The sequence below is a fragment of the Mesoplodon densirostris genome, chromosome 4 (assembly GCF_025265405.1).
Source record: "Mesoplodon densirostris isolate mMesDen1 chromosome 4, mMesDen1 primary haplotype, whole genome shotgun sequence".
Classification (NCBI taxonomy): domain Eukaryota; kingdom Metazoa; phylum Chordata; class Mammalia; order Artiodactyla; family Ziphiidae; genus Mesoplodon; species Mesoplodon densirostris.
In genome coordinates, this window is record NC_082664.1 from 127,246,367 (window position 1) to 127,270,774 (window position 24,408).

Sequence of the window (24,408 nt, forward strand, 5' to 3'; positions counted from 1 at the left end):
CAAAAGTCAATTCTGGGTTTATTAACAAGACCAGCAACATGATTTGCAGAGCCAGGATTCAGTATCTACTTACCTCTGAAAAACCACTTTCCATAGTGACCTAACTGTACTTTATTTAATGCAACTTAAATTAATGATAAGAAAACATTTCACAAATATCTGATATATCTACCCAATCCCATTCAGGGATTGGGTGACATTGGGTGACGCCGAAAATTATATCTTAATGTTTAAAAGAAGGTAAAACATTCACGTAAGACAAAGGTCTTTTAATGAAGTAAGAAGAGTTTCATATTCCATAACTGTTGGAAACATCCAGGAGAGCTAGGTCTCTTATTTCCTCTAGAAGTGTGTACAGGCTTCTTCCCTTTGTTTGGCAATATTTTTGATAATCTTTCTCGATGACATTTACTTGGACTTCTTGAGCAAGCTGAGCTTCCTCCATAGATCTAGCTACTTCTTTCACTAAATCACTCTTTAGCAAGAGGGAACTCTGCTGAAAAAGTTCTGTATCTGGCATCATGTATGGTTTGTTGCTTATTATTTCAAGCCTTATTGTATCAGAATGGCAACGTGAGGCCTGTACAGATATTCTCACCTGTCATAGAGGAGAAAATGCATATTACTAAATCACAGTCTTTGTTCTTTGCAGTGAAAGCAACACTTAACATAAATACAGACTTACTGTTACGTGGTCAAACAAATGGAACGTAACAGATTCCCCTCCTGTCGTGGTAGAGGTGATTTTGTTTTGAAATCGTTGAAGGGATCCTGGTTTCCATTCAGAATGGCCATCTGGGCTGCATGAGATCACCAAACCATCTTTATTTTTTAGATAAGCAGCACTTTTAATCCCAAACCTGAATCATTGTCAGAATAAAAATCCAGAGATAATATATTCTTAGTATGCAGGTTTTGTATACTTATCTAGAATGCTAGTTTTTCTTACAGATTAAAAACAACTTTTCCAAAAAAAAAAAAAAAAGAACTTTTCATCTGATTTACCTCCAAATATATTTCATTGAGCAGATGGAAACAAAATGTTTTGCTAAATAACAAAGTAAAATTCTTAAGACTGATACAGATGTACTAGATTCTAATATGCATTTATACTTACATAATGAATTATATATTATTACATTATGTACATATGGTAACTACAAAACAGTTGCTAAAATAAATGCTTTAATAAATTACATCTAATGTACCATTTATATACCATGTCTATACTTTAAGGTTAACCATGATTTCTTAACAACTATTGTGTTAGAAATAACATACCTTGGTATAAACACAAGCACACCGTTTGTCCTAATTGAATAAATAACCCCATCAGATATGCAACGCTCCTCAGTTTCTGGGTCTTTGTCTTTAAAATACATGCACTGGAAGAGCTCTGTAGACTGCTTCTGAGAATGCTGTGCTGCCTGTAAGAAGAAGCACAACCCCAAAGCATGATGATGGACTTCCCTGACATCCCCAGAAGAAATATGTGATTCATATTCCCACAGAAACAATGTCTTTTAAAAAAGGCTAGGTTAGGGCCTCCCTGGTGGCGCAAGTGGTTGAGAGTCCGCCTGCCGATGCAGGGGATACGGGTTCGTGCCCCGGTCTGGGAGGATCCCATATGCCGCGGAGCGGCTGGGCCCGTGAGCCCTGGCCGCTGAGCCTGCGCGTCCGGAGCCTGCGCGTCCGGAGCCTGTGCTCCGCAACGGGGGAGGCCACAACAGTGAGAGGCCCGCATACCGCAAAAAAAAAAAAAAAAAAATAAATAAAAAAATAAAAAATAAAAAAATAAATAAAAAAATAAAAAAATAAAAAAGGCTAGGTCTAGAAAACTATTAATACAAACATTCTTCTCTATCATAATTAAGTCAATTTTGTGGGACCCTTTATCATTCCCTCAAAAATGTCTTAGAAAATTAATTCTTTTAAGAAAACAACTCGTTTGTTATTTAAAAACTGTCTAGTTCATTCAGGAGGAGGAAAAGTATCCAGGTCTATGTCTTACCTTTATTTTCAAGTCTGTCCTACCAAAATCCTGCTGGTAGAAGTGCAAATTAGAACTACTATTCTGAAGGGCAATTTAGTAATAGGTATGAAAGTTTTATTTGTACAGCCCTTTTGACTCAGCAATTCATTATTACCAGGAATTTATCCAGGCAAAATGTGAGAAGTCTGTAAAAGTGTATACACAAGGATGGTTTGTAAACTAAATTGCCTGGAACAGTGCTGCCTAACAGAACTTTCTGCAATGATGGAAACGTTCTGTATCTGTGTTGTCCCATAGGTAGCCACAAGCCACATGTGTCTGTTGGGCACGTGAAATGTGGCTAGTGTGACTGAGGAACTGAATTTTTAATTTAAACCAACATGACTAGTGGCTATAATGTTGCACAGTATCAAACTAGAACCCTGGATACAGAAAATAATATTAAACATTTAGGCAGCTTCCAATTTTATGTATCACCAAATGGTCTAGTTCTAAGCTGTACAACATTATGGCCACTAGCAACAATATAAAATAGAATACAAAGCAGTTTCTAAAACAATGATGTAACTATATTGACATGGTGTGCTATCAATAACATGTTACGTGAAAAAAGGCAGATTTCAAACAGCAGGTATGACTGGATAATTTTATAAATAAAAAGAATTGTCTAGAATTGTTATTATCTTTGTGTAGTAAGATGATAATCTTTCACATTTCTACATTTTGGGAAAAACATCTAACCCGTGGTAAATCTCATAAATCCACAATAAGTCACTTCAGAACATTTGTAAATGTATTGAGAGCTACTCAACAAACTTTATGATTTTTCATGTTATTTCATTGGTTGGAATAATTCTAGAGTTTAATTTGCTAGAATATACAGTACCTCATTCCACTATACAATAAAGCTTTTCTGTTAGCAAAAGAGATGATGGGTAAGAGAATTAAAAATTCCCTCTTACTCGGTTTCTGTTGTTGATATGTCTGCATAATTCCTCAAGATCTTTGTTGCTGAACAAATTTTCCTTAATTTCCATTTTCTTATCTTTTGAAATGGCTGCCAATAACAGTCGGTGTACTATAATATCTGAGTATCTTCTTATTGGAGAGGTAAAGTGAGTATATTTATCTAATGCTAGACCTTCAAAAATAAACCAAAAAAATCAAAATAAACAAAAAAATATACTTTTTAAACAACTTGCTCAAGCTTATGGGCACACAGAGTAAAATTTTATCATTCACCATAGTGATGGAACTCTTCCTCGGCACATGATCCAGTGGAGAAATACAGTGCATTAGACATGGCTTGTGTAGCCATTGATCGAAGCAACCAGTTGACAATGGGATCATTGGGGTCATTTGCATTATCCAGAGAATCAGCCAGTGCTTTATTGGACCTGACAAAAAAATGTAAAAACCTTTATGTAGTCCCCAGCAATAATTTACAAGTCAACACTCATCATCTGAATATGTTCAACTGCCAGTAGTTAAATTTATTTTGGACACATTTCAGAAGCAACTTTTTTCAACTATAGAAATCTAGTTTGTGGGGCTTCCCTGGTGGTGCAGTGGTTAAGAATATGCCTGCCAATGCAGGAGACATGGGTTCGAGCCCTGGTCAGGCAGGATCCCACATGCCACAGAGCAACTAAGCCCGTGTGCCACAGATACTGAGCCTGCACTCTAGAGTCCACAGGCCACAACTACTGAGCCCGTGTGCCACAACTACTGAAGCCTGCACGCCTAGAGCCCATGCTCCACAACAAGAGAAGCCACCGCAATGAGAAGCCTGCGCACCGCAATGAAGAGTAGCCCCTGCTTGCCACAACCAGAGAAAAGCCCATGCAGCAACGAAGACCCAACACAGCCAAAAAAAAGAAATCTAGTTTGCTTTTGAGGTTTAAACAAAGAGTGTCAGAATTCAAATACAATTCTTTCCTTTCCTTTTTTTTTGTGCCATGCTGCGTGGCTTGCAGGATCTTAGTTCCCCGACCAGGGATCGAACCTCGGCCATGGCAGTGAAAGCACCAAGTCCTAACCACTGGACCACCAGGGAATTCCCTCAAATACATTTCTTAAGTACTGAAGAGTAATGTGCTGAACTTATGAGATGAAGTTATGCTCAGCACATAGTGGGTGGCCAGGTACTTGCTGAATTAGATTCCTAACATCCTTAACCTTAAACATCCTGTACAGGTCAAAGAATGGATTTTTTCTTTTTTTAAATCAAGAATTATTGAGCCAGGGACTCCCCTGGTGGTCCAGTGGTTAAGACTCCATGCTTTGATCCCTGGTCGGGGAGCTAAGATCCTGCATGCCAGGCAGCCCAGCCAAAAAAAAATAAAAAATTGAGCCAGAGAGAGTTAAAAAACAAAACAGAACTAAACCTGAGGTACACAAGTAAAAGAAACCCATAAAAAGAAAACCTTTTTCTTTTTTTTAAAGAGGGCGAGCGGAAGCATGCTATTTACTTACTTTTAAGTAGTTTTTTAAAACCCAGGAAATATAGAGTTATAGTAACAATTTAATAATATAGTATACAATTCAGTTCTGTACCGTAGCCTGCCAGGAGAAATGGGGAAGGAGAACGGCGGATGATGAAAGGAGAAGCACTGTGACAGTGGGCACTAATGTGAGCTTTCAAGTCTGACAGACATGGATTCCAATCCTGGTTCTGCCCTAACCTGCTGCTAAATTATCGGCAAATTAACCCCTCCAGACTTAATTTCCCTATCTGTAAAATATGAATGAATGATCCAAGCTAACACCTGAAAGCCCTTAGCATGTGCGTCTGGCACGCACACAGAGCTCAACCACGGACTAAACCAGTTAAGAGATACTATCGCCTAAAGAGAGAGGCAAAAAAATCCATTTTCATAAATGAATAAAAGATATATTAATTAGCACCTGTTACTGACAACAAAATATTGAAAAAAGAATCCCCTTTATACATCATTTTTAACAGGGAAAATATTTTATCCTGGAGGTGGGGAGTAAAAACGCCTCATTCTACGGAGGGATGGTATAAATTTACCATCAGTGTGGTGTCTTACGATATTGCCACAGAGATAGGCTGCATTTTTAAAGTATTGAAATAGAGGATTAAGTCTTCGCATTTGCCTAAGGGGCAGATGAAATTAAATCAAGTATAACAGGTTCCTTACTTTTATATTACAAACTGTAGTGGGTCAAAATTACGCCTAAATAAACTTGTTTTAATTTGAAGCCTCTAGGGAATTCCCTGGCAGTCCAGTGGTTAGGACTCCGAGCTTCCACTGCAGGGGGGCATGGGTTCTATCCTTGATTGGGGAACAAAGATCCCACAAGCCAAGCGGTGTGGCAAAAAAAAAAAAGAAAAAAATGAAGCCAATATACCTACATTATAGTAAATGAAGAAAGCCAAGAAGTTTTCTATTTTTGGTCAAAGATCTGGCTGTCACATTTTAAGAACTACTGTAAGATCAATAAGTGTACAGCATCCCCCTCCAGTTCCCTGCCCACTCAAAAGAGGAATTACCGTGTATCTATGAAGAAGCCCTTTGCTTTAGCACATTCTCGGAGTTCAGAAAAAAACTCCTGGTGTGGAGGAGGGTGCCGGCGCAGCAAGGCCTGGTGAGGGAAGCTCTCGCAGATCTTCTTGGCTACCCAGTGGTTGGCCAGGATCATGCATTCAGCTACCGTCTCATGGACTTCCAGGGGCTGCTTGGGGATGAGGTCGTGAATGTTCTTCTTCTCGTCAAGCTGGACGCGAACCTCTACCCCTTCCAGCTCCAGGGCTCCGCATTGGTCTCGTTTGGCTCGGATGTGGCGGGCTATGTCCGTCAACTTTCCTATTGCCCACAGTAACTCCTCTAGCTTGGCTTGTCGGCTCTTCTCATCCAGGTCCCTGAATTCTGGAATATCATCAACAATGTCGACGTTTCCGTCCAGTAATTCTTGGGCTGCTTCATAAAACAGTTTGTATGCTGATCGAATAATGGTTCTGCCGTACCATACTTTCTTAATTTCATAGGACGTTTTATCCAATTCCCACATGATGCTTACAGCATACCTACAAAACCAGTCACACATCATTATTTAATTCTTCCATTTTTGAAATAAACAGAACTAGACCCTAAATGTAATGAAAAAAATGACATTGCTACAGGGTTCTGGTCCGATGTTTCAATCCATCACTCCACTGCTAAATCAAAAGATATTTAAAATTAAAACAAGGTTAGATTAGGTTCTGGGGAGCTCTGAGCAAATCTGAAATAAGTTCACATGGAATGTTACAAACCTGACTTTACGGTTCTCCATTTTCCTTGGAACAGCATAGCACTGATAGAGTTAGGTCTACTGGGCTCGCTAGCAAAGAAGAGCAAAGTCTTTCGAGTGCTACAGGATGACACTGAACTAGGATATCAGCCTTGATGGTAGATTCATTAGCAAAAAGGTCACTTAGTAAAGAATCACTTTACCACCAAATCACTCTAACATTTGCAACTCACATAAAAAACACTGGGCTAATTTCTTAATGTATAAAGAGCTCTTAGATATCAAATACTAATAGATCAAGAAAGCAAAAGAAAAAGGGGCAAGAAACATGAAATAGTTCACAGAAAAGGATATACAAATGACTGTTAGGCATACAAAAAAATGTTTGACTTTACTCATAGTAGAAAAATGCAAATCAAAACCACTCTAAGATACCATTTTTATTTTTCAAATTGGCAAAGACACAAAAAACACAACATATTGTGCTGGCAAGGCTGTGGGGAAACTAGCATTCTCATACATTGACGGAGAGAATATAATTGGTATAACCTCTGTGGAAGGCGATTTGGTTATTATCTATTTAAACACAAATGCATATACCCGTTGACACAGAAATTCCACTTCTAGGACTTTATCTTCCAGAGATACTGTACTTTTAAAAATGTGAAATGATTTATATTCCACGTAATTCAGTACAGTTTTGTTTATAATAGCAAAAGTTTGGAAACAATCTAAATTTCCACAGATAGATAACTGTTATTAATATGGAATGATTTCCATATTAATGATCTCCAAGATACATTGTTAATTTAAAAAAAAGCAAGGTCTGGGGCCTCCCTGGTGGCGCAAGTGGTTGAGAGTCCGCCTGCCGATGCAGGGGATACGGGTTCGTGCCCCGGTCTGGGAGGATCCCATATGCCGCGGAGCGGCTGGGCCCGTGAGCCATGGCCGCTGAGCCTGCGCGTCCGGAGCCTGCGCGTCCGGAGCCTGTGCTCCGCGACGGGAGAGGCCACAACAGTGAGAGGCCCGCATACCGCAAAAAAAAAAAAAAAAAAAAAAGCAAGGTCTGAACAGTATATATATATATATATATATATATATATATATATATATATACACACACACATACATACATATGGTCGCCATTTGTATAACAAAGAAAGACCACATGTCCATAGGTATGCATGCATGTGTGTGTGCTTATTTTTGAAATAATAGAAAATATATATTGGTCTTTGCCCCTAGCTCTTGATACAGGGCTTCTGAAACCCTTGTAAATTCCTGGGAGGTAGAAGTGTCTTTTGTTCTAATGAGGAGACTCTGGGTGGGCTCCTGGATGAGGGCTGGTCACTGCAAAGACCAAGCCATGATTAGAAGCTTTCAGCCCTGCCCCTCATTCTCCTGAGAAGGGAGAAGAGCTGAAAATGGAGTTACTGATCGATCATGCCAACGTGATGAAGCCTCCATAAAATCCCCAAAGCGTCAGGTTCAGAGAGCTTCTGGATTGGTGAACACATGGAGGTGCTGGGGAGAGTGGCACCCTTGGGCCTGGAAGCTCTGTGTCCTTCCCACATACCTTGCTCTACACATCTCTTCCATCTAGATGTTCATCTGTATCCTTTATCATATACTTTTATAATAAACCAGTAGATGTAGGTAAACTGTTTTCCTGAGTTCTGAGAGCTGCTCTAGCAAATTAATTGAACTTGAGGAGGGGGTCTGGGAACCTCTGATTTATAGCCAGTTGGTCAGAAGTACAGGTAAGAATGTGGACTTGCAACTGGCATCTGAAGTCTAAAGAGGGGGTCGTGGGAACCTCTAATCTACAGCTGGTCGTTCAGAAGCATGCTGACAATCTGGGCTTGTGATGGTGTCTGAAGTTGAGGAGTGGGGACAGTCCTGTGGGACTGAGTCCTTTACCCTGTGGAACCTGATGCCATCTCTGGGTAGACAGTATTAGAACTGAATTAAATTGTAAGACACCCAGCTGGTGTTGCAGAGAACTGCTTGGTGTAGAGAAACACCTCCACACATTTGGTGATCAGAAGTGTCAGATGTGACGTGTTCCCTGTAAAGGCAAAGGAGACTCACAGGAAAGAAAGACATAGCAGGGAAGAGCTGGATTTTTCCCTATATAGGAAGGTGGAAAACTGAGGGGTTTTTTTGTTACAGTATTATGTCTAGGAAAATACAGAAGCAATTGGTAACTGAGGGTAAGTGGCAGGTGGGAGACTTTCACTAAACATCTTTTCGAACGTATGAATTTTGGGCTACATGGTTTTACTATCTATTCAAAGACAGACACAAACTTTACAACAAATAAACAAAAAACTCCCTAAGATCATGATCCTCATGCAAAACAGCCTCAACCAGGGAACACATATGTACAAAGGTGTATACATTTGTTCTTAGACTTTGACTTTAAAAAGCGAACAAGAGGGAGAAGGAGCCTCACAGCTGGACAGAAAGAAAAGAGAAAGAGGAGCGGAAGGGAAGGGAAGGTGAGAGAAACAAAGCTGCCCCCAAATAAGTGGTGCAGCAGGGTGTAGAGGATGTAGGGGGAAAGCAGGGGTGGGGAGGCGGGCAGGAGAGTATATCAGAAAGAAGACGAGGAACAGGCCACAAGCGAGAGTCACTAGTCACCACAGAAGGGGCAAGACAAGCTCTGATGATAAAAGTAACGAACAAACTCACCTATCAACGCCTCCCAGGAGGGAGCACACGTCAGCGCTGAGGATGGAGGGCAGCATGTCATAGCGACGGTCCGCTAAGTAATAAGTGGTGGCCCTGTGAATGACACATATGCAGGCACATGACCTTCAGCAGCAAGAAGCAGGACTGCTGACTGTGCAGGCTGCAGTGAGGAAAATGGCCGAAAGCTCAGCACAAACTCCCCAAGGCTGTTGCTTTTTCATCAAGTGCAGCAGACTGGGTAATACAGCTATTCCCATGTTCCCACTTTTCTAAGTGATACCGCTTTGGGCTGAATATTCTTCCACTGATATAAAAGAGAAAGAAAAAGTGGTACGAATCTTAGTTGTACAAGAAAAATTAGAGTGTAATGATCCAGTATTTATATAAAATAGGATATTACTACATGAAAAATTTAACCCATTTCAATTTAGAAGGAAACAACACATGAAAAGATTCTGTTAAAAAAGGAAAGGTAAATTGATCAAGGTACTACTTTTCTAAAGGAAAAGGGGAAGTGGACCTCAATTTTTTTTTTTTCCTGGAAGAGATCTTCAGAATTGTTCCCAACTATGAAATCTTTGTTTTAAAAATCTGAAAATAGCAGTTACAAAATACATTACAGTCACACATAATCGCAGTGCTGATTTCAAACAGTGTTACCTTGTTCTAGCTTCAATATCAATATAAGAATGCGATGCCACAAAGTGTGTCACGTCTGCGATGTGGACCCCGAGCTCTAGGTTGCCGTTATCCAAGGCTCTGACAGAGAGGGTGTCGTCCACATCTTCACAACCTCTGGGGTCAATGCTGAATACCAGATGGCTTTTCCTAAGGTCCTTACGCTCTCGTTCCTCTTCGGAACTCACCTTCCAAGGATTTTCGGTTGTGTTTACTGGCATCTCACACATCTGTACAAGGAGAGTCCCCAAATTCAACAATTCATGCACCAGAAATTTCCTATAAAAATCCACTCTCTAACATTCTCAATGTGACCTCATGGAAACCCCATTCATTACCCATTGCTTCTGCAATTAACCTATGTTTGCTTTTTTTGAGCAATAATTATTTATTAGGTGCCTAATATGTGTCAGGAGCTGTGCTAGGCTCTGGAAAGATGGGAGTCAATAGGAAAGACACAATCCCCATGCCCCTGAAGGTGCTAACAGTCGGATAGGAAATGTCCCAGGGTGTTTATAGCCTCTTTAGTTGTGGAGGCTGGAGAAAGAATGAATGGGTGGCTTATAAAGAGTACAATATCCACCCCATTTTCAAATGATCCATTTGAGCTTTGAGTTCAAGTCAAGCCTGGATAAAAACCAACATGTCCCAAATATTAAAAGCATATTCCTTTTTGAAGCAGGATCAATCTCGAGCATTTTCTCTGCATTATTACCTGTTCAAGCCATGAATTTGCAGTTAAGTAGGCTAAAAGGGAAGAATTCTATTCCTGTGAAGTCTAATCAACGCTTTATTTTGTTCTAACATTTTCACTAAGCTGTCAAAACAAGTCAACAAATAATTTCCAGATACTAATGGTAAACATAAAAATTTAATAATGTAAAATATTCTAAAGGATTTTACTATTGTAGCCACAATTCTGTCAAAAATTATAATGAAAATAAGAATACCCATATGCTCTTTTTTTAAAATTTATTGTTATTGTATTTATTTATTTTTGGATGCATTGCTGTGCGTGGGCTTTCTCTAGTTGCGGCAAGCCAGGGCTACTCTTCATTGTGGTGCGTGGGCTTCTCACTGCGGTGGCTTCTCTTGTTGCAGACCACGGGCTCTAGGCGTGCAGGCTTCAGTAGTTGTGGTGCACGGGCTTAGCTGCTCCGTGGCATGTGGGATCTTCCCAGACCAGTGATCGAACCCATGTCCCTTGCATTGGCAGGCAGATTCTTAACCACTGCGTCACCAGGGAAGCCCCCATATGCTCTTTTTAACATCTTTATTGGAGTATAATTGCTTTACAATGGTGTGTTAGTTTCTGCTTTATAACAAAGTGAATCATCTATACATATACATACATCCCCATATCTCCTCCCTCTTGCTTCTCCCTCCCACCCTCCCTATCCCAGCCCTCTAGGTGGACACAAATCACCGAGCTGATCTCCCTGTGTTAATGCGGCTGCTTCCCACTAGCTATCTATTTTACATTTGGCAGTGTATAGAGGTCAATGCTACTCTCTCACTTCGTCCCAGCTTACCCTTCCCCCTCCCCGTGTCCTCAAGTCCATTCTCTATGTCTGCGTCTTTATTACTGTCCTGCCCCTAGGTTCTTCAGAACCATTTTATTTTTTAGATTCCATATATATATGTTAGCATACGGTATTTGTTTTTCTCTTTCTGACTTACTTCACTCTGTATGACATACTCTAGGTCCATACACCTCACTACAAATAACTCAATTTCGTTTCTTTTTATGGCTGAGTAATATTCCATTGTAGATATGTGCCACATCTTCTTTATCCATTCATCTGTCAATGGACACTTAGGTTGCTTCCCTGTCCTGGCTATTGTACATAGAGCTGCAATGAACACTGTGGTACATGACTCTTTTTGAATTATGGTTTTCTCAGGGTATATGCCCAGTAGTGGGATTGCTGGGTCATATGGGAGTTCTATTTTTAGTTTTTTGAGGAACCTCCATACTGTTCTCCATAGTGGCTGTATCAATTTACATTCCCACCAACAGTGCAAGAGGGTTCCCTTTTCTCCACACCCTCTCCAGCATTTATTGTTTGTAGATTTTTTGATGATGGCCATTCTGACTGGTGTGAGGTGATACCTCATTGTAGTTTTGATTTGCATTTCTCTAATGATTCGTAATGTTGAGCATACTTTCATGTGTTTGTTGGCAATCTGTATATCTTCTTTGGAGAACTGTCTATTTAGGTCTTCTGCCCATTTTTGGATTGGGTTGTTTGTTTTTTTGATATTGAGCTGCATGAGTTGCTTGTATATTTTGGAGATGAATCCTTTGTCAGTTGCTTCATTTGCTACCCATATGCTCTTTTTTTAAAAAATAAATTTTATTTATTTATTTATTTATTTATTTTTGGCTGCGTTGGGTCTTCGTTGCTGCGTGTGGGCTTTCTCTAGTTGCGGTGAGCGGGGGCTACTCTTCGTTGTGGTGTGCATGTTTCTCACTGCAGTGGCTTCTCTTGCTGCGGAGCACGGGCTCCAGGCTCGTGGGCTTCAGCAGTTGCGGCACACTGGCTCAGTAGTTGTGGCTCGTGGGGCTCTAGAGCACAGGCTCAGTAGTTGCAGTGCACGGGCTTAGTTGCTCCGTGGCACGTGGGATCTTCCCGGACCAGGGTTCGAACCCTTGCCCCCTGCATTGGCAGGCGTATTCTTAACCACTGCACCACCAGGGAAGTCCTTGCTACCCATATGCTCTTGATGGCAATGTAAACTGGCCCAATTTTTCTGAAGAACAATCTGCCAATTCATAGCAAAAGCTATTTAAATTTTTTATGCCCTTTGACTTGGTAATCTCACTTTAAAGATTACATTCCAAAAGAAAATGATCAAAAAAAAGTAATATTTATGAAATGTTTAGAGCCCAAACGCTCAGCAATTGAGGAATGCTTAAGCAAACTACAGTACATCACTACAGAGTAATTGCCATCACTATTAAAAATAAGTAGGCTAGGTCAATACATAAAAACAATTTTTAAGTGAAGGAAGCAGAAAATAGCCTGTGCACACTATGAGTATAGCTATGCAAGAATAATAAACAAGATTTACGAGGATTTTAAAAGATCATAAAGTGATGAAAATAGCTGATGTTTTATATTCACGGAATTTTTGTTTTCTGTAAAGGTTACAAAAACAGTTTCATAATGAGCATGATTTTTTGACCCATGGGTCAGAGATGTATGGAACCCAAGAAGCTGCTCCCTGCAGCTTTCTGCAGGCCTCTGGTTGAATGATTATGACAGGGACCAGAGCCCAGTTGGGTCTGTAACCAGGTACCCGTGTAGTACCATGGGGGATGGATATATCCTGACTGTAAGACACTGACATACCATTTGTAAGCACAGTAGGAAAATGTAAAACTTTGAGAGCTGTGAGGCTGCAGGAAACTAACTCTGCACTTGAAGCTGCCTTCAACCTGGTTCAAACACAGAATAAAGAAGAGTGAGAGTTTCCCATTATCTGTGGTTTTAGACAGTGGGTTGTTACAAAATACAAAGATTTTTCTTTCTTAATGACAAAACGGACAACAACAAAAGCAAAAAAAAAAAAAAAAGTAGAAAATGTCTTTTATCAGAACAAAGGACTGGCGGAAGTCTGACCTGAGCTTCTGAGAAGGGGACAACTGAAATGCTGTTCTCCACCAGGATGGTTGCAATTTCCCCTTCCAGATCTCCGATTCTTCCTAAAACACGCACAAAATGTCCACTTGGATACATGGATGTCGACTCCCAGGAATCAATGCGCACAACCACCCTGAAGTCCTGAACAAAGAGGGGGAAACATGAGCCCAGCACCAGGAGTCAAATGGGTCAATTAGCAGCACCAAACAAACGAGTGATAAACAGCATCAAGCTCCAAAGGGAGTGGCCAATTTGCAAATAGCAGTTTTTCTTTCTTTTCTATTCTTTTTTTTTTCTTTTTTGCGGTACGCGGGTCTCTCACTGCTGTGGCCTCTCCCGTTGCAGAGCACAGGCTCTGGACACGCAGGCTCAGCAGCCATGGCTCACGGGCCCAGCCGCTCCATGGCATGTGGGATCCTCCCGGACCGGGGCACGAACCCGCGTCCCCTGCATCGGCAGGCGGACTCCCAACCACTGTGCCACCAGGGAAGCCCTCTTTTCTATTCTTTTACTGGGTTCTTCCTGTTTTACTAAACTGCCAGATGGTAGGTAAATGCTTAGTGCAATGCTTTGAAGGGTGGCATTACTCTCTGCACCAAATAAGTGGGCTGGAGAGTGTAGCCTGAGACAGAAAGCCAACTGTGACACATTCGAGTTAACATTTGTGACACAAGGGAAAAACCCAATTATGCATAGTCCAAATTAAATTTCAAAACAAAAAATCTCAATGTTTTTCTGTGTGGGAGTTACTTTCTAATTTCTTTAAAGCTACCTTCTAATTTCTTTTTTTTTTTTTTTCTTTTTTTTCTTTTTGCGGTATGCGGGCCTCTCACTGCTGTGGCCTCTCCCGTTGCGGAGCACAGGCTCCGGACGCGCAGGCCCAGCGGCCATGGCTCACGGGCCCAGCCGCTCCGCGGCATATGGGATCCCCCCAGACCGGGGCACGAACCCGTATCCCCTGCATCGGCAGGCGGACTCCCAACCACTGCGCCACCAGGGAGGCCCACCTTCTAATTTCTTAAGACATCTTTTGGTGGAGAAGAAGGTTATCCGTATCAACTGAACCCCACTGCCCCCGGATTCCAGCAAACCATAGACATGGAAAGCAATTGTTACAACTGGCCTCAGAGAGCCTGCGTGAGGCTTTGGGATGGAAAGGTACACAATGACCAGATTACTGGCTGGGGACCTCCTGCTTCAGTGTCTCATTTACAAACTGCAAAACATCGGGCAAATCAAATTGGGCGATGCCTACACCCTTCGCCACAGTAAAGGTTAATTTCTAACTTTCTTGTTTGTGTCTTCTCTCCAGGGCTCTATTCCTTTAAGGATAGTCGATTCTGTGAAGTACCACTATATCATCCCTACAGGGCAGAGCCATCGTATTTCTATATCGCTTGCTGAAAGAAAGCTTGTTAGTGTTGGCAAAGTGTATCTATTGAAAAGTTTCTGTGTTGGACAGCTGGCTAATGGATATTCTCTCTAGCTGTCCTACACAGCTCTTTCTAGGACGGTTTCTCTCTGGCCTTCATTTTTTAACCAAGGACTACTTAACAGATGGTTCTATATATTTAGAATTTTTAGAAAACAGGATCTCAGAACACCAGATGCCATCACTAATTTATCCCTTCCTATGCAAAGGAGTTAACAGTTCCTGGTACCGCTCAAAAGCTGGCAAAGACAAGAGGCAAAGAGTAAAGGTACCTGGAGGGCTTCTGCTTGCTGAGTGCTAATTAGGATTTTGGGAATTCTGTAATCCCAAGGTGTAACTAGGATTTTCCGAGCATTTTTGCCCTGCGATTGGACCTCTTCTTTGGATGGAAATGTCACCACATAATCCCGCCAGTTCTTCTGAAGGATACCCACCACTCTGCCTTTGGGAAAACAAAACAAAATAAAGACTTAACTGGTAAGATGTCACCTATCTGGACTCTGACCAGTTCAGCAGTGAGGAAGAAATGCAACATCCTATTTTTTTAAGCACATCCACACAAGTTGAGAGATGCTTAAACATTTGCCTTCCTTCTATTTTATTATTAAATGGATCATTTTTTAAGATAGATAATTTTTTAAATTAACATTGTCAGTGTGCCCTTTCTTTTGTGGGGCCTGGTGTGACATTTATTTATTTTTAAAATAAATTTATTTATTTAAGTTATTTATTTTTGGCTGCATTTGTTGCTGCATGCGGGCTTTCTCTAGTTGCAGCCAGCGGGGGCTACTCTTCATTGCGGTGCGCAGGCTTCTCACTGCGGTGGCTTCTCTTGTTGCAGAGCATGGGCTCTAGGTGCGTGGGCTTCAGTAGTTGTGGCACTCGGGCTCGGTAGTTGTGGCTTGCAGGCTCTAGAGTGCAGGCTCAGTAGTTGTGGAGCACGGGCTTAGATGCTCCATGGCATGTGGTATCTTCCTGGACCAGGGCTCAAACCCGTGTCCCCTGCATTGGCAGGCGGATTCTTAACCACTGTGCCACCAGGGAAGCCCCCCTAAGAGGGTTTTTATTTTTATTTATTTATTTATTATTATTATTATTTTTTTGTGGTACGCGGGCCTCTCACTGTTGTGGCCTCTCCCGCAGCGGAGCACAGGCTCCGGACGCGCAGGCCCAGCAGCCATGGCTCACGGGCCTGGCCGCTCCACGGCACGTGGGATCTTCCCGGACCGGGGCACGGACCCGCGTCCCCTGCATCGGCAGGCGGACTCCCAACCACTGCGCCACCAGGGAAGCCCGAGGGTTTTTATTTTAAGATGAGACATACTATATAGCATATTTGGGTACTGATGAGAATAAAATAAACCTGCAGAGAGGGGAAACTGACAATGTAGGAAAAGAGACGATATCATATATTAATAATTGCAGTATTTCTGGACTAAGGAGAGGAAAAATAAACATTCCACATGGACGACCAGGCAGCTTTACAGCTGGCTCACCTGTGGGCATGGGCTCACTCGGGGACTCGCCGTCATTCTCACCCAGGGCGGTAGTTCTTCCTTTCCATTCATTTTTAGGGAGCAGTTCGACAACTACCACATCCCCGTGAATAGAGCGGTTTCGAGTCTTTGTCCCGTGGATTAGGATGTCACTGACTAGGCCTGTTTTGGGGATAGCACAGAGAAACCCCATAACGTCAAGGGGGAGGCCACACCAGTGAGGCATTTCAAACAGAATACGTTCGAGATCTAATCAGCATTCCTGCAAATAAAAGCTCCCTCCTTTCAAAGGTGAAGTTAAACCGAAGTCAAACTTTTGTTCCACAGGTTAGGAAGGAAGAAACACTGCTGCTACGCCATGCTGTATAATGTGCTTTCATAAGGCCACTCTCAATCATGTTTTAAGGTAGGTTCCCTGCATGAGACAATGTAAGCCCACACTGGGACTCTCTCCCATAACTTCAGGGGCCATGTGGCCAGGGAGCAGTCAGCAGGCTGCTGAACTATGGACACTGCAGAACTGACAGGGAGAAGTCTGATGAGCAGAAGCCCAGAGTAAGCCACTGCTTCTCATTCTCCTCAACCTCGCCAGGTGCCCTTGACTATCTATCAGGGTTACTTTCACCCTGTCATTGCAGAACTAACAATACACTCTATTATGATAAAACTTATTTACACTTTTTTTTCATTGACGTTACTTTTTAAACAATTCCAATGAGGCGATACAGCTCAGTGAGGCAGTATAGGGCAAAATCTTAAAATCACAGCCTATCTGCCTCAGCCTCAGGTTTAGCCCTGCTGCGTATCAGGTGAGGAATCCTGGGAAAGTCACTTTGCTCCTCTGTATTTTAGTTTCTTCACGTGTAAAAGGTGGTAAACAATAATAATACCTACTTTAAGAGCTTACAACAGTATCTGATGTATAATAAGCGCTCAATAAAATATTAGCTCTTACCATTTTTAAGAGTTATTACCATAGAATCAGAAATTATAGACAAAAAGCTAGGGAGGAAAAAAACCCAACCCATCCCACACAGCCAGTGTAGGTAGGGATATCTGACATGGCACACATGATGTGACAATTTCAACTTTGCTTTCTTCAATGTGTAATATCAGAATAAACACGTGGTACAGAAAGTTGTGGAAGGTTTACACCGAACCTGAGTCTTTACTGCTGGCTCCCTGAAGTCGAACAAAAGCTTCTATTTGTGCTCTGTGTTTGTTGACGTTCAGAGTTCCCTAAAATCAAAATAAAAGTCAATGTGAAAAATTTCTTTTCTGCTTGCTTTACCCTCCAAAAGGTACAGTTAAACATTTTTATGAAAATATCCCCATTATATTCTTATAAGGTTTGTGATCTCTTTCTTTAGGAATAATAATAATTCATCACCAAAGTTTATTTTCTCCAGAGAATGTATCATCATTTTGACATACTCTTAGCTATACCAAGTGTTGCAAGTGCCAGGATTTATCTTACCTAAGTGATGAGCGGTCTTTAAAAAATCTTCTTCCTCAAAATGTCCTCCCAGGAATGCTGTAAACTTCATTACCAATTGGAAGCATTAGCCTCTCCATAGATATACTCATTAAAACACCCACATTTTAGGGAAGGAGTTTATAGTGGTAGGCTCAACCTTCAGCCTGCATAAAAATCCTCTGAGTTGCTGGTTAGAAAATGTAAAATTCGTGGTAGAACAGTTCTGTATCTTGATTGTGGTGGTGAATACACAAATCTATGCATGTGATAAAACTGTATGTGCACGCAGAGACACACACACACACACACACACGAGTGCATATAAAGCTGTTGAAATCTGAATAGCAATTATATTTGATTCCTTCTCAAGACCCTGACAGCACCTGGGTCCTGGGTTTTGAGGGATCACAAAGGGGACCTTGAAAGAGGCAGGAAAATGGCAAAGGCATGAAGAAGCCAAATTTCAACAACTTTAAAATTCTGCCAAACCTCCAGACCTTGATTCAAAAATATATTCTTTCCCAGTGACAGGAGGCATTTAAACCTCCTTGTGTAATGCTTGGTATGTAACCTAATTAAGAACACTAGAGGGACTTCCCTGGTGGCGCAGTGGTTAAGAATCCGCCTGTCAATGCAGGGGACACGGGTTCGAGCCCTGGTCCAGTAAGATTCCACATGCCGCGGAGCAACTAAGCCTGTGTGCCGCAGCTACTGAGCTTACGCTCTAGAGCCCATGAGCCACAACTACTGAGCCCACGTGCCACAACTACTGAAGCCCGTGTGCCTAGAGCCTGTGCTCTGCAACAAGAGAAGCCACTGCAGTGAGAAGCCCGCGCACGGCAATGAAGAATAGCCCCCGCTCACCACAACTAGAGATAGCCCACACACAGCAACAAAGACCCAACAGAGCCAAAAATAAAATTAATTAAAAAAAAAAAAAAGAACAGTAGAGAGTAGGTCCAAACCGGAGGGCACTGTCTACAAAGGAGACTCCCACATCACCTTGAACATTGACAGCCCTGGCCTACTCAGGCCCGTCTCATTGATAGCCTTTGAAATCAGAGGCCTGTGACAGGAGGCAAGTAAAGAGAAGGAAACACACTGGCTGATCCTGGCGCCGATTCCCCATTACCACCCTCACCTGGATGTAGCGCCCAGACTTAATGCCGGCTTCTAACACTTCCAGGGGTAGATGTTCTGGGTACTCCTTCCCGTGGCTCTCCTGACTCTCATTCTCTCTTTCTCGTCGAGACTGAAGGATAGACTCACAAAGCTCGTGGGCGGCCTTTAAATCAGGCCAAAAATTGTCCAGGTAATTCTGCATTTAATAAAGGCACAAGAGAAACATGGTCAGAAGATAATGATTCTTTGTTATAGCAGCATTACAAAAAATCCTGAACAGGAACTGCTGGCATGCAGTCTTGAAGAAGTGTTACATGACCATTACCCTCCCAAGGCTCATGCTACCAGTTCATTTCTACCATCTCACTAATCCCTGCAGCCTTGCCAAAGGAACCCAGGGAGGCCATTCCTACTGTGGAATGCTTCTACCTCCCTGATTACTCTGCACTTTCAAATCTCCCTCTCTCTCCACACACATGCATGTACGTGCACACGGCTGGGATGCCTATCTTTACACGTATCTCACTGCTGCAGATAACGGCCCACGGTGAATGGAGAGGAAAAGCTCCAACGTGTGCACTGTCTCTTTTTTTTTCACCCTGAAATATCTGAAATTTATAAGAAACCTAAATAAGCAGGCAAAAAGTGGCAAGGAGTAAAGTGTAATAAGGAAGTGTCTCCCCTCCCCAAACCCCCTGGCAATCCTGGATGAGCAGAGAAGGGGAAAGATGTTTCTGTTCTTTGGTGTTAGGCTTTCCAGCCTCATAAACTCCCCAAGGACTGTGTCTTCTTTTGTGACTATACAGATGTAGTCACACTTTTCATGTGCGGACACTTGATGCTCTGTCAATGTGACAACCCAGTACGAAACATAATTCTGAAACAAGTGTATGGTCCCCTCCAAGTAGAACATTATTGAATATTATTGCACTTCTTGGTGTAACTTTCAGAGAGGCCCTAGACAAGACACCAAGGCGACCACCCACAGGGGGCTGGTGTGGTGAGGCTGACTGTGCTCCATCTACTTCCTGTGTCCAGAATACATGCCCTCGCATGGTGAACTCTCACGAAATAAAATCAAACTTATGTATGATTTTAACTCAACTTTAAGCCTAAAGTAGAGGCTGGCCCATTCTCTTTTCTCAAACTAAAATGAAGTCAATTATCCTTATTGTCAACTCCAGCACTTCTCCCACTAATTTCAGGGTCTTGTTCAAACTGCTTCCTTTCTTCCTCTAGTCCTTCCAGAAGTTCTGTCTGTGCTAACATCACTGCAATGCTATGGTCACTAATCACTCATCAACACCACATTTTTGCCCCTACGAACCAACTCTTCAAGACGGATTTATTGTCCTCACTCTTCCCCATCTACCTTCAAGTCTCCACAGAAAATTCTGGGCTTCCTGCTCATCTGAACTTTATAGCATCTCTTTTTTTCTGCTATCATACACCTCTGTGAAGCTCTCGGTCACACAGTTTACTTAGGAAATGCTATACAAAATCAAACTGTACGATGCTGCCAGACTACAGAGAAAAGTAATTTTCATAAAAAGTAGAAAAATATAATTTTAGTCAACTGTCCTCTGCAGGAACAAGACATGATGTATTGCAACAGAAAAAATAAGTGACACTGCCATTAATATCCAGCGCCCCTGGAATTCTCTGGCATGCCAGAACACTTTTTTATAGCAGGGCAAGAAAATTCTATTGGCAAATCTTTAGCAATACATGCACATGGGAACCCTCACAGGATCTACAACTCAAAATACAACTAGACTTTCTGTAAACTGACAGGGGTAATGGAGGGCCTTAGTCTAGTTTCTGAATCAAAAAACAATATCAACCATTGGAAACTGACTGACCAACTGGGCAGGCAGAAGAGACCAGTAATCTATTTTTTGTTTTTTTGTTTTGAGATCAGTAATCTATTTAGAGATTAACAGGCATCCTACTCTCTGAAAAGGTACCTAAGAAATAGGAGAACTGTGTCCTTAAGACAGCTCAAAAAACTGTCACTGATAATGCTGCCTCTATCTGTTACATGTACACCAAGGTGGTCCAACAGCTTTCACATAAGTAGTATCACATATCACCCCTTCCTTTACCTGTACTGACCCCCACCCATGGTCACCAGTAGAGAAGAGTGAGGAACAGTGGACAAATAAGACTGGCCTTTAAAACTATGTTTTGGGAGAGGGTGTGGAGAAAAGGGAACCCTCTTGTACTGCTGGTGGGAATGTAAATTGATACAGCCACTATGGAGGACAGTGTGGAGGTTCCTTAAAAAACTAAAAATAGAACAACCATACAATCCAGCAATCCCACTACTGGGCATATACCCTGAGAAAACCATAATTCAAAAAGACACATGCACCCCAATGTTCACTGCAGCACTATTTACAATAGCCAGGTCATGGAAGCAACCTAAGTGTCCATCAACAGATGAATGCATAAAGAAGATGTGGCACAATGGAATATTACTCAGCCATAAAAAGGAACGAAATTGAGTTATTTGTAGTGAGGTGGATGGACCTAGAGTATGTCATACAGAGTGAAGTCAGAAAGAGAAACACAAATACCGCATGCTAACACATATATATGGAATCTAAAAAAAAATGGTTCTGAAGAACCTAGGGGCAGGACAGGAATAAAGATGCAGACATAGAGAATGGACTTGAGGACACGGGGACGGGGAAGGGTAAGCTGGGACGAAGTGAGAGAGTGGCATGGACATATATACACTACCAAATGTAAAACAGACAGCTAGTGGGAAGCAGCCGCATAGCACAGGGAGATCAGCTCAGTGCTTTGTGACTCCCTAGAGAGGTGGGATAGGGAGGGTGGGAGGGAGACCCAAGAGGGAGGAGATATGGGGATATATGTATACGTATAGCTGATTCACTTTGTTATAAAGCAGAAACTAACACACCATTGTAGAGCAATTATACTCCAATAAAGATGTTAAAAAACAAAACCTATGTCTTGTGCATATTCAGAAAGAGTCTGGGAGGCAGCATGGTGGTTCAGAGCGCTGGAGTCAGACTGCCTGGGCTCTAATCCACTTCCAGCACTTTCTCCCCGTGACTCTGGGCAAGTTGCTTAGCTTTTCTGTGCCTTAGCTTCCTCACCAATAAAATGGGGATTATAACCCCTGCCTCATAGGGTTGTTGCAAGAATTAAATGAAATAATACACTCAGAACAGTGCCTGGCATAGATCAACGCTGGGTATTATTCTTAGATGGAACCATGTAGAACAGCCGTTTTTTAAGTCAAAAACAACAGAATATTGGCAGTTTTATCAGATTCAACCTATCATCATCATCATTACTACTAGTATTATTATTATAACTATAAACATGAGTTTACTATGAACCAGAGTTTATTGGGCTGCAGTCTTGGATACTGGAGGCCTTACAGTCACAGGGAGTTTGCCCAAATTTGGCAAACTCAAGATTAATTAGTTGGAGAGTGATGAAGACATGGAACTTCTTAAAGTCTTCCTTCATTCTTTATTTTCCCTTTTCTGTACTGCCAAAGCCATCTAGAGCCTCATGGGCACTACTTTGGAAATGAACACACGCAGACACACACACTCACACACACACACATACTTATATAGACACACCAGCTGGAAATACCTTGAAGGAAATCACAAACACTCCTTCCGTTTCACTTCCATACTGCTGAATTGCCTCTTCATCTTCTGTCACCATAATGATTGGCATCCTGTCTTGGCAGTGGTGATAGTACCAAGTGGCTGCATTGTAGATGCTCCTAGAAAGCAAGAGGCACGTGAGCCCTCCTGAGGCAGACAAACCCAAGCTCTTGTTCAGAACTTCACACCTGGCTTTTAATCTTTTATCCTTTGGTTTATATAGACAATCATTCATTCATTCATTCAACAAATACTTCCTGAGCACCCATTAGAAACATGCCCTGGGTGGGGTACACTGGGGGATACAAAGATGAATCAGAAAGTGCTTGACATCTCTTCTTCTCTAAGACATCCAACCACCACAGAAACCGCTTTCATTTCTTTTTTTTTTTTTTGCGGTACGCGGGCCTCTCACTGTTGTGGCCTCTCCTGTTGCGGAGCACAGGCCCCGGACACGCAGGGTCAGCGGCCATGGCTCACGGGCCCAGCCGCTCCGCGGCATGTGGGATCTTCCCGGACCAGGGCACGAACCCGTGTTCCCTGCATCGGCAGGCGGACTCTCAACCACTGCGCCCCGTTTTCATTTCTTAATATGGCCTAGCAACCGTGAGGCTCTGCCACCTTTTAACACATTTTAATTGGAGGGACGAGCCACACAGCACCGCAGGGATGATAAGCTAAATTGTGAGAGGCTTAAAAGATGAAGAAACAAGTCTTTGGCTAAGAGAAAAACTAGGATGCAAGTAGCTGAAGATCATAATCCAATAAAGACAAAATCCAATATGGCACCACCAATATGAAATGTCTGAAAATCTTCCTGAAAAGAATCTGAATTGGAAAATGGAGTCTAGGTCTGGGGACATGTATTCAAAAAGGATCATGTGTCCAATGAAGTGGATCAACTCAGAGAGTCAATTTCTGTAGGCATATGTTTCCCTTTCTGCAAATTAAGATGCTATGTAAGGTTCCTTTAGTTCTAGAATTAAAAAAAAAATTCACCGAGTACTGACTCTGTGCGAGGCTGTGTAGTTAGTAAGTGTGAGTACTCACATATGACCCAATCTAGGGAAAGATTTGCTTTCCCTTGCTGGTGGGAACTTGGGTTCTATTAAGGACTCAGTATATATCAGTGCTTATTTTGCTTTAGAGAATTTAAATATTTAACGGCTATACAGATAAAGAATTATAAGGAAGAAGATGACGTAAATGTTTTGTATGGATAAGCTATTTTAAAGCTTAAGGTCTCTTCTGCCTTCTACAGGAGACTGAAGCAGAGGCTATGGGTGCCTCGCACCTGTACCCTAAGCCCACCTCTGACTTTAGCTGCAGCTGGGTGGCAGTTCCATCCCTCATCAATGGCCCACTGACTGGAGTTAACACCCCTGGGGAATGGCCCTCAGCTAAAGGGGTAACTAACTAAATGCCCTCGCCTCCACCCTTGGAGGTGACTTCTGAGGCACACTCTACATGGCTTCTTAGAGGTTCCCAGAGGACTGAGCCTCAGTTTCCCTCAGCAGTAATACATCCTTCACTGCTTCCCCTCCTTCTCTGTGTCACTCTCCCCACTCCTGCTTCTGGGAATTGCTTCTCACATAAACAACTCACCTCCAAAATCCTTGCTTCAGGTTCTGCTTTTAGGTGGATCTCAATTAGGACACCACACTTCCTAAAACAGCTTTACAAGAATTAACCTACCAGTTTCAGTTTAATAAGACTGGCTGGGATATTAAAGCAACCTATACCAGAAAAAGTGAGATGATTTTAGCTTAAAAGTAGGACATGTCCCTGCCGCTCTCTCTTTCTCTCTCTCTCACATACACACACACACACACACACACGCATGCACGCGTGCACTCACACAGCATTAAAGCTATGTATGACTTTTGGATCACTGGAATGAATGATCCTACTAGCCTTTAGAGGTCTGGGGCAAACTTACTCTGGGCACCTATAGCT

At 42.2% G+C, this 24,408-nt stretch overlaps 1 protein-coding gene across 7 annotated transcripts in view; it reads right to left on the minus strand.

Moving 5' to 3' along the window:
* Nucleotides 1–10: 10 nt before the first annotated feature.
* The window catches only part of DIS3L (DIS3 like exosome 3'-5' exoribonuclease), a 35,774-nt gene continuing 11,376 nt past the window's right edge, over nucleotides 11–24,408 (minus strand). For 6 of the 7 annotated variants that reach the window (XM_060097144.1, XM_060097140.1, XM_060097145.1 and 3 more), the window contains exons 4-17: nucleotides 22,436–22,571; nucleotides 18,816–18,992; nucleotides 17,358–17,436; nucleotides 16,198–16,359; nucleotides 14,974–15,143; nucleotides 13,249–13,410; nucleotides 9,605–9,852; nucleotides 8,945–9,037; nucleotides 5,511–6,044; nucleotides 3,236–3,390; nucleotides 2,956–3,134; nucleotides 1,282–1,427; nucleotides 686–860; nucleotides 11–598 (exon numbers count right to left, since the gene is read on the minus strand). In XM_060097144.1, coding sequence (XP_059953127.1) covers nucleotides 290–598; nucleotides 686–860; nucleotides 1,282–1,427; nucleotides 2,956–3,134; nucleotides 3,236–3,390; nucleotides 5,511–6,044; nucleotides 8,945–9,037; nucleotides 9,605–9,852; nucleotides 13,249–13,410; nucleotides 14,974–15,143; nucleotides 16,198–16,359; nucleotides 17,358–17,436; nucleotides 18,816–18,992; nucleotides 22,436–22,571 — 2,725 coding nt within the window. In that variant the 3' untranslated portion in view covers nucleotides 11–289. The remainder of the gene's footprint in view (nucleotides 599–685; nucleotides 861–1,281; nucleotides 1,428–2,955; nucleotides 3,135–3,235; nucleotides 3,391–5,510; nucleotides 6,045–8,944; nucleotides 9,038–9,604; nucleotides 9,853–13,248; nucleotides 13,411–14,973; nucleotides 15,144–16,197; nucleotides 16,360–17,357; nucleotides 17,437–18,815; nucleotides 18,993–22,435; nucleotides 22,572–24,408) is intronic. The other variant, XM_060097141.1, reaches the window with a different exon arrangement.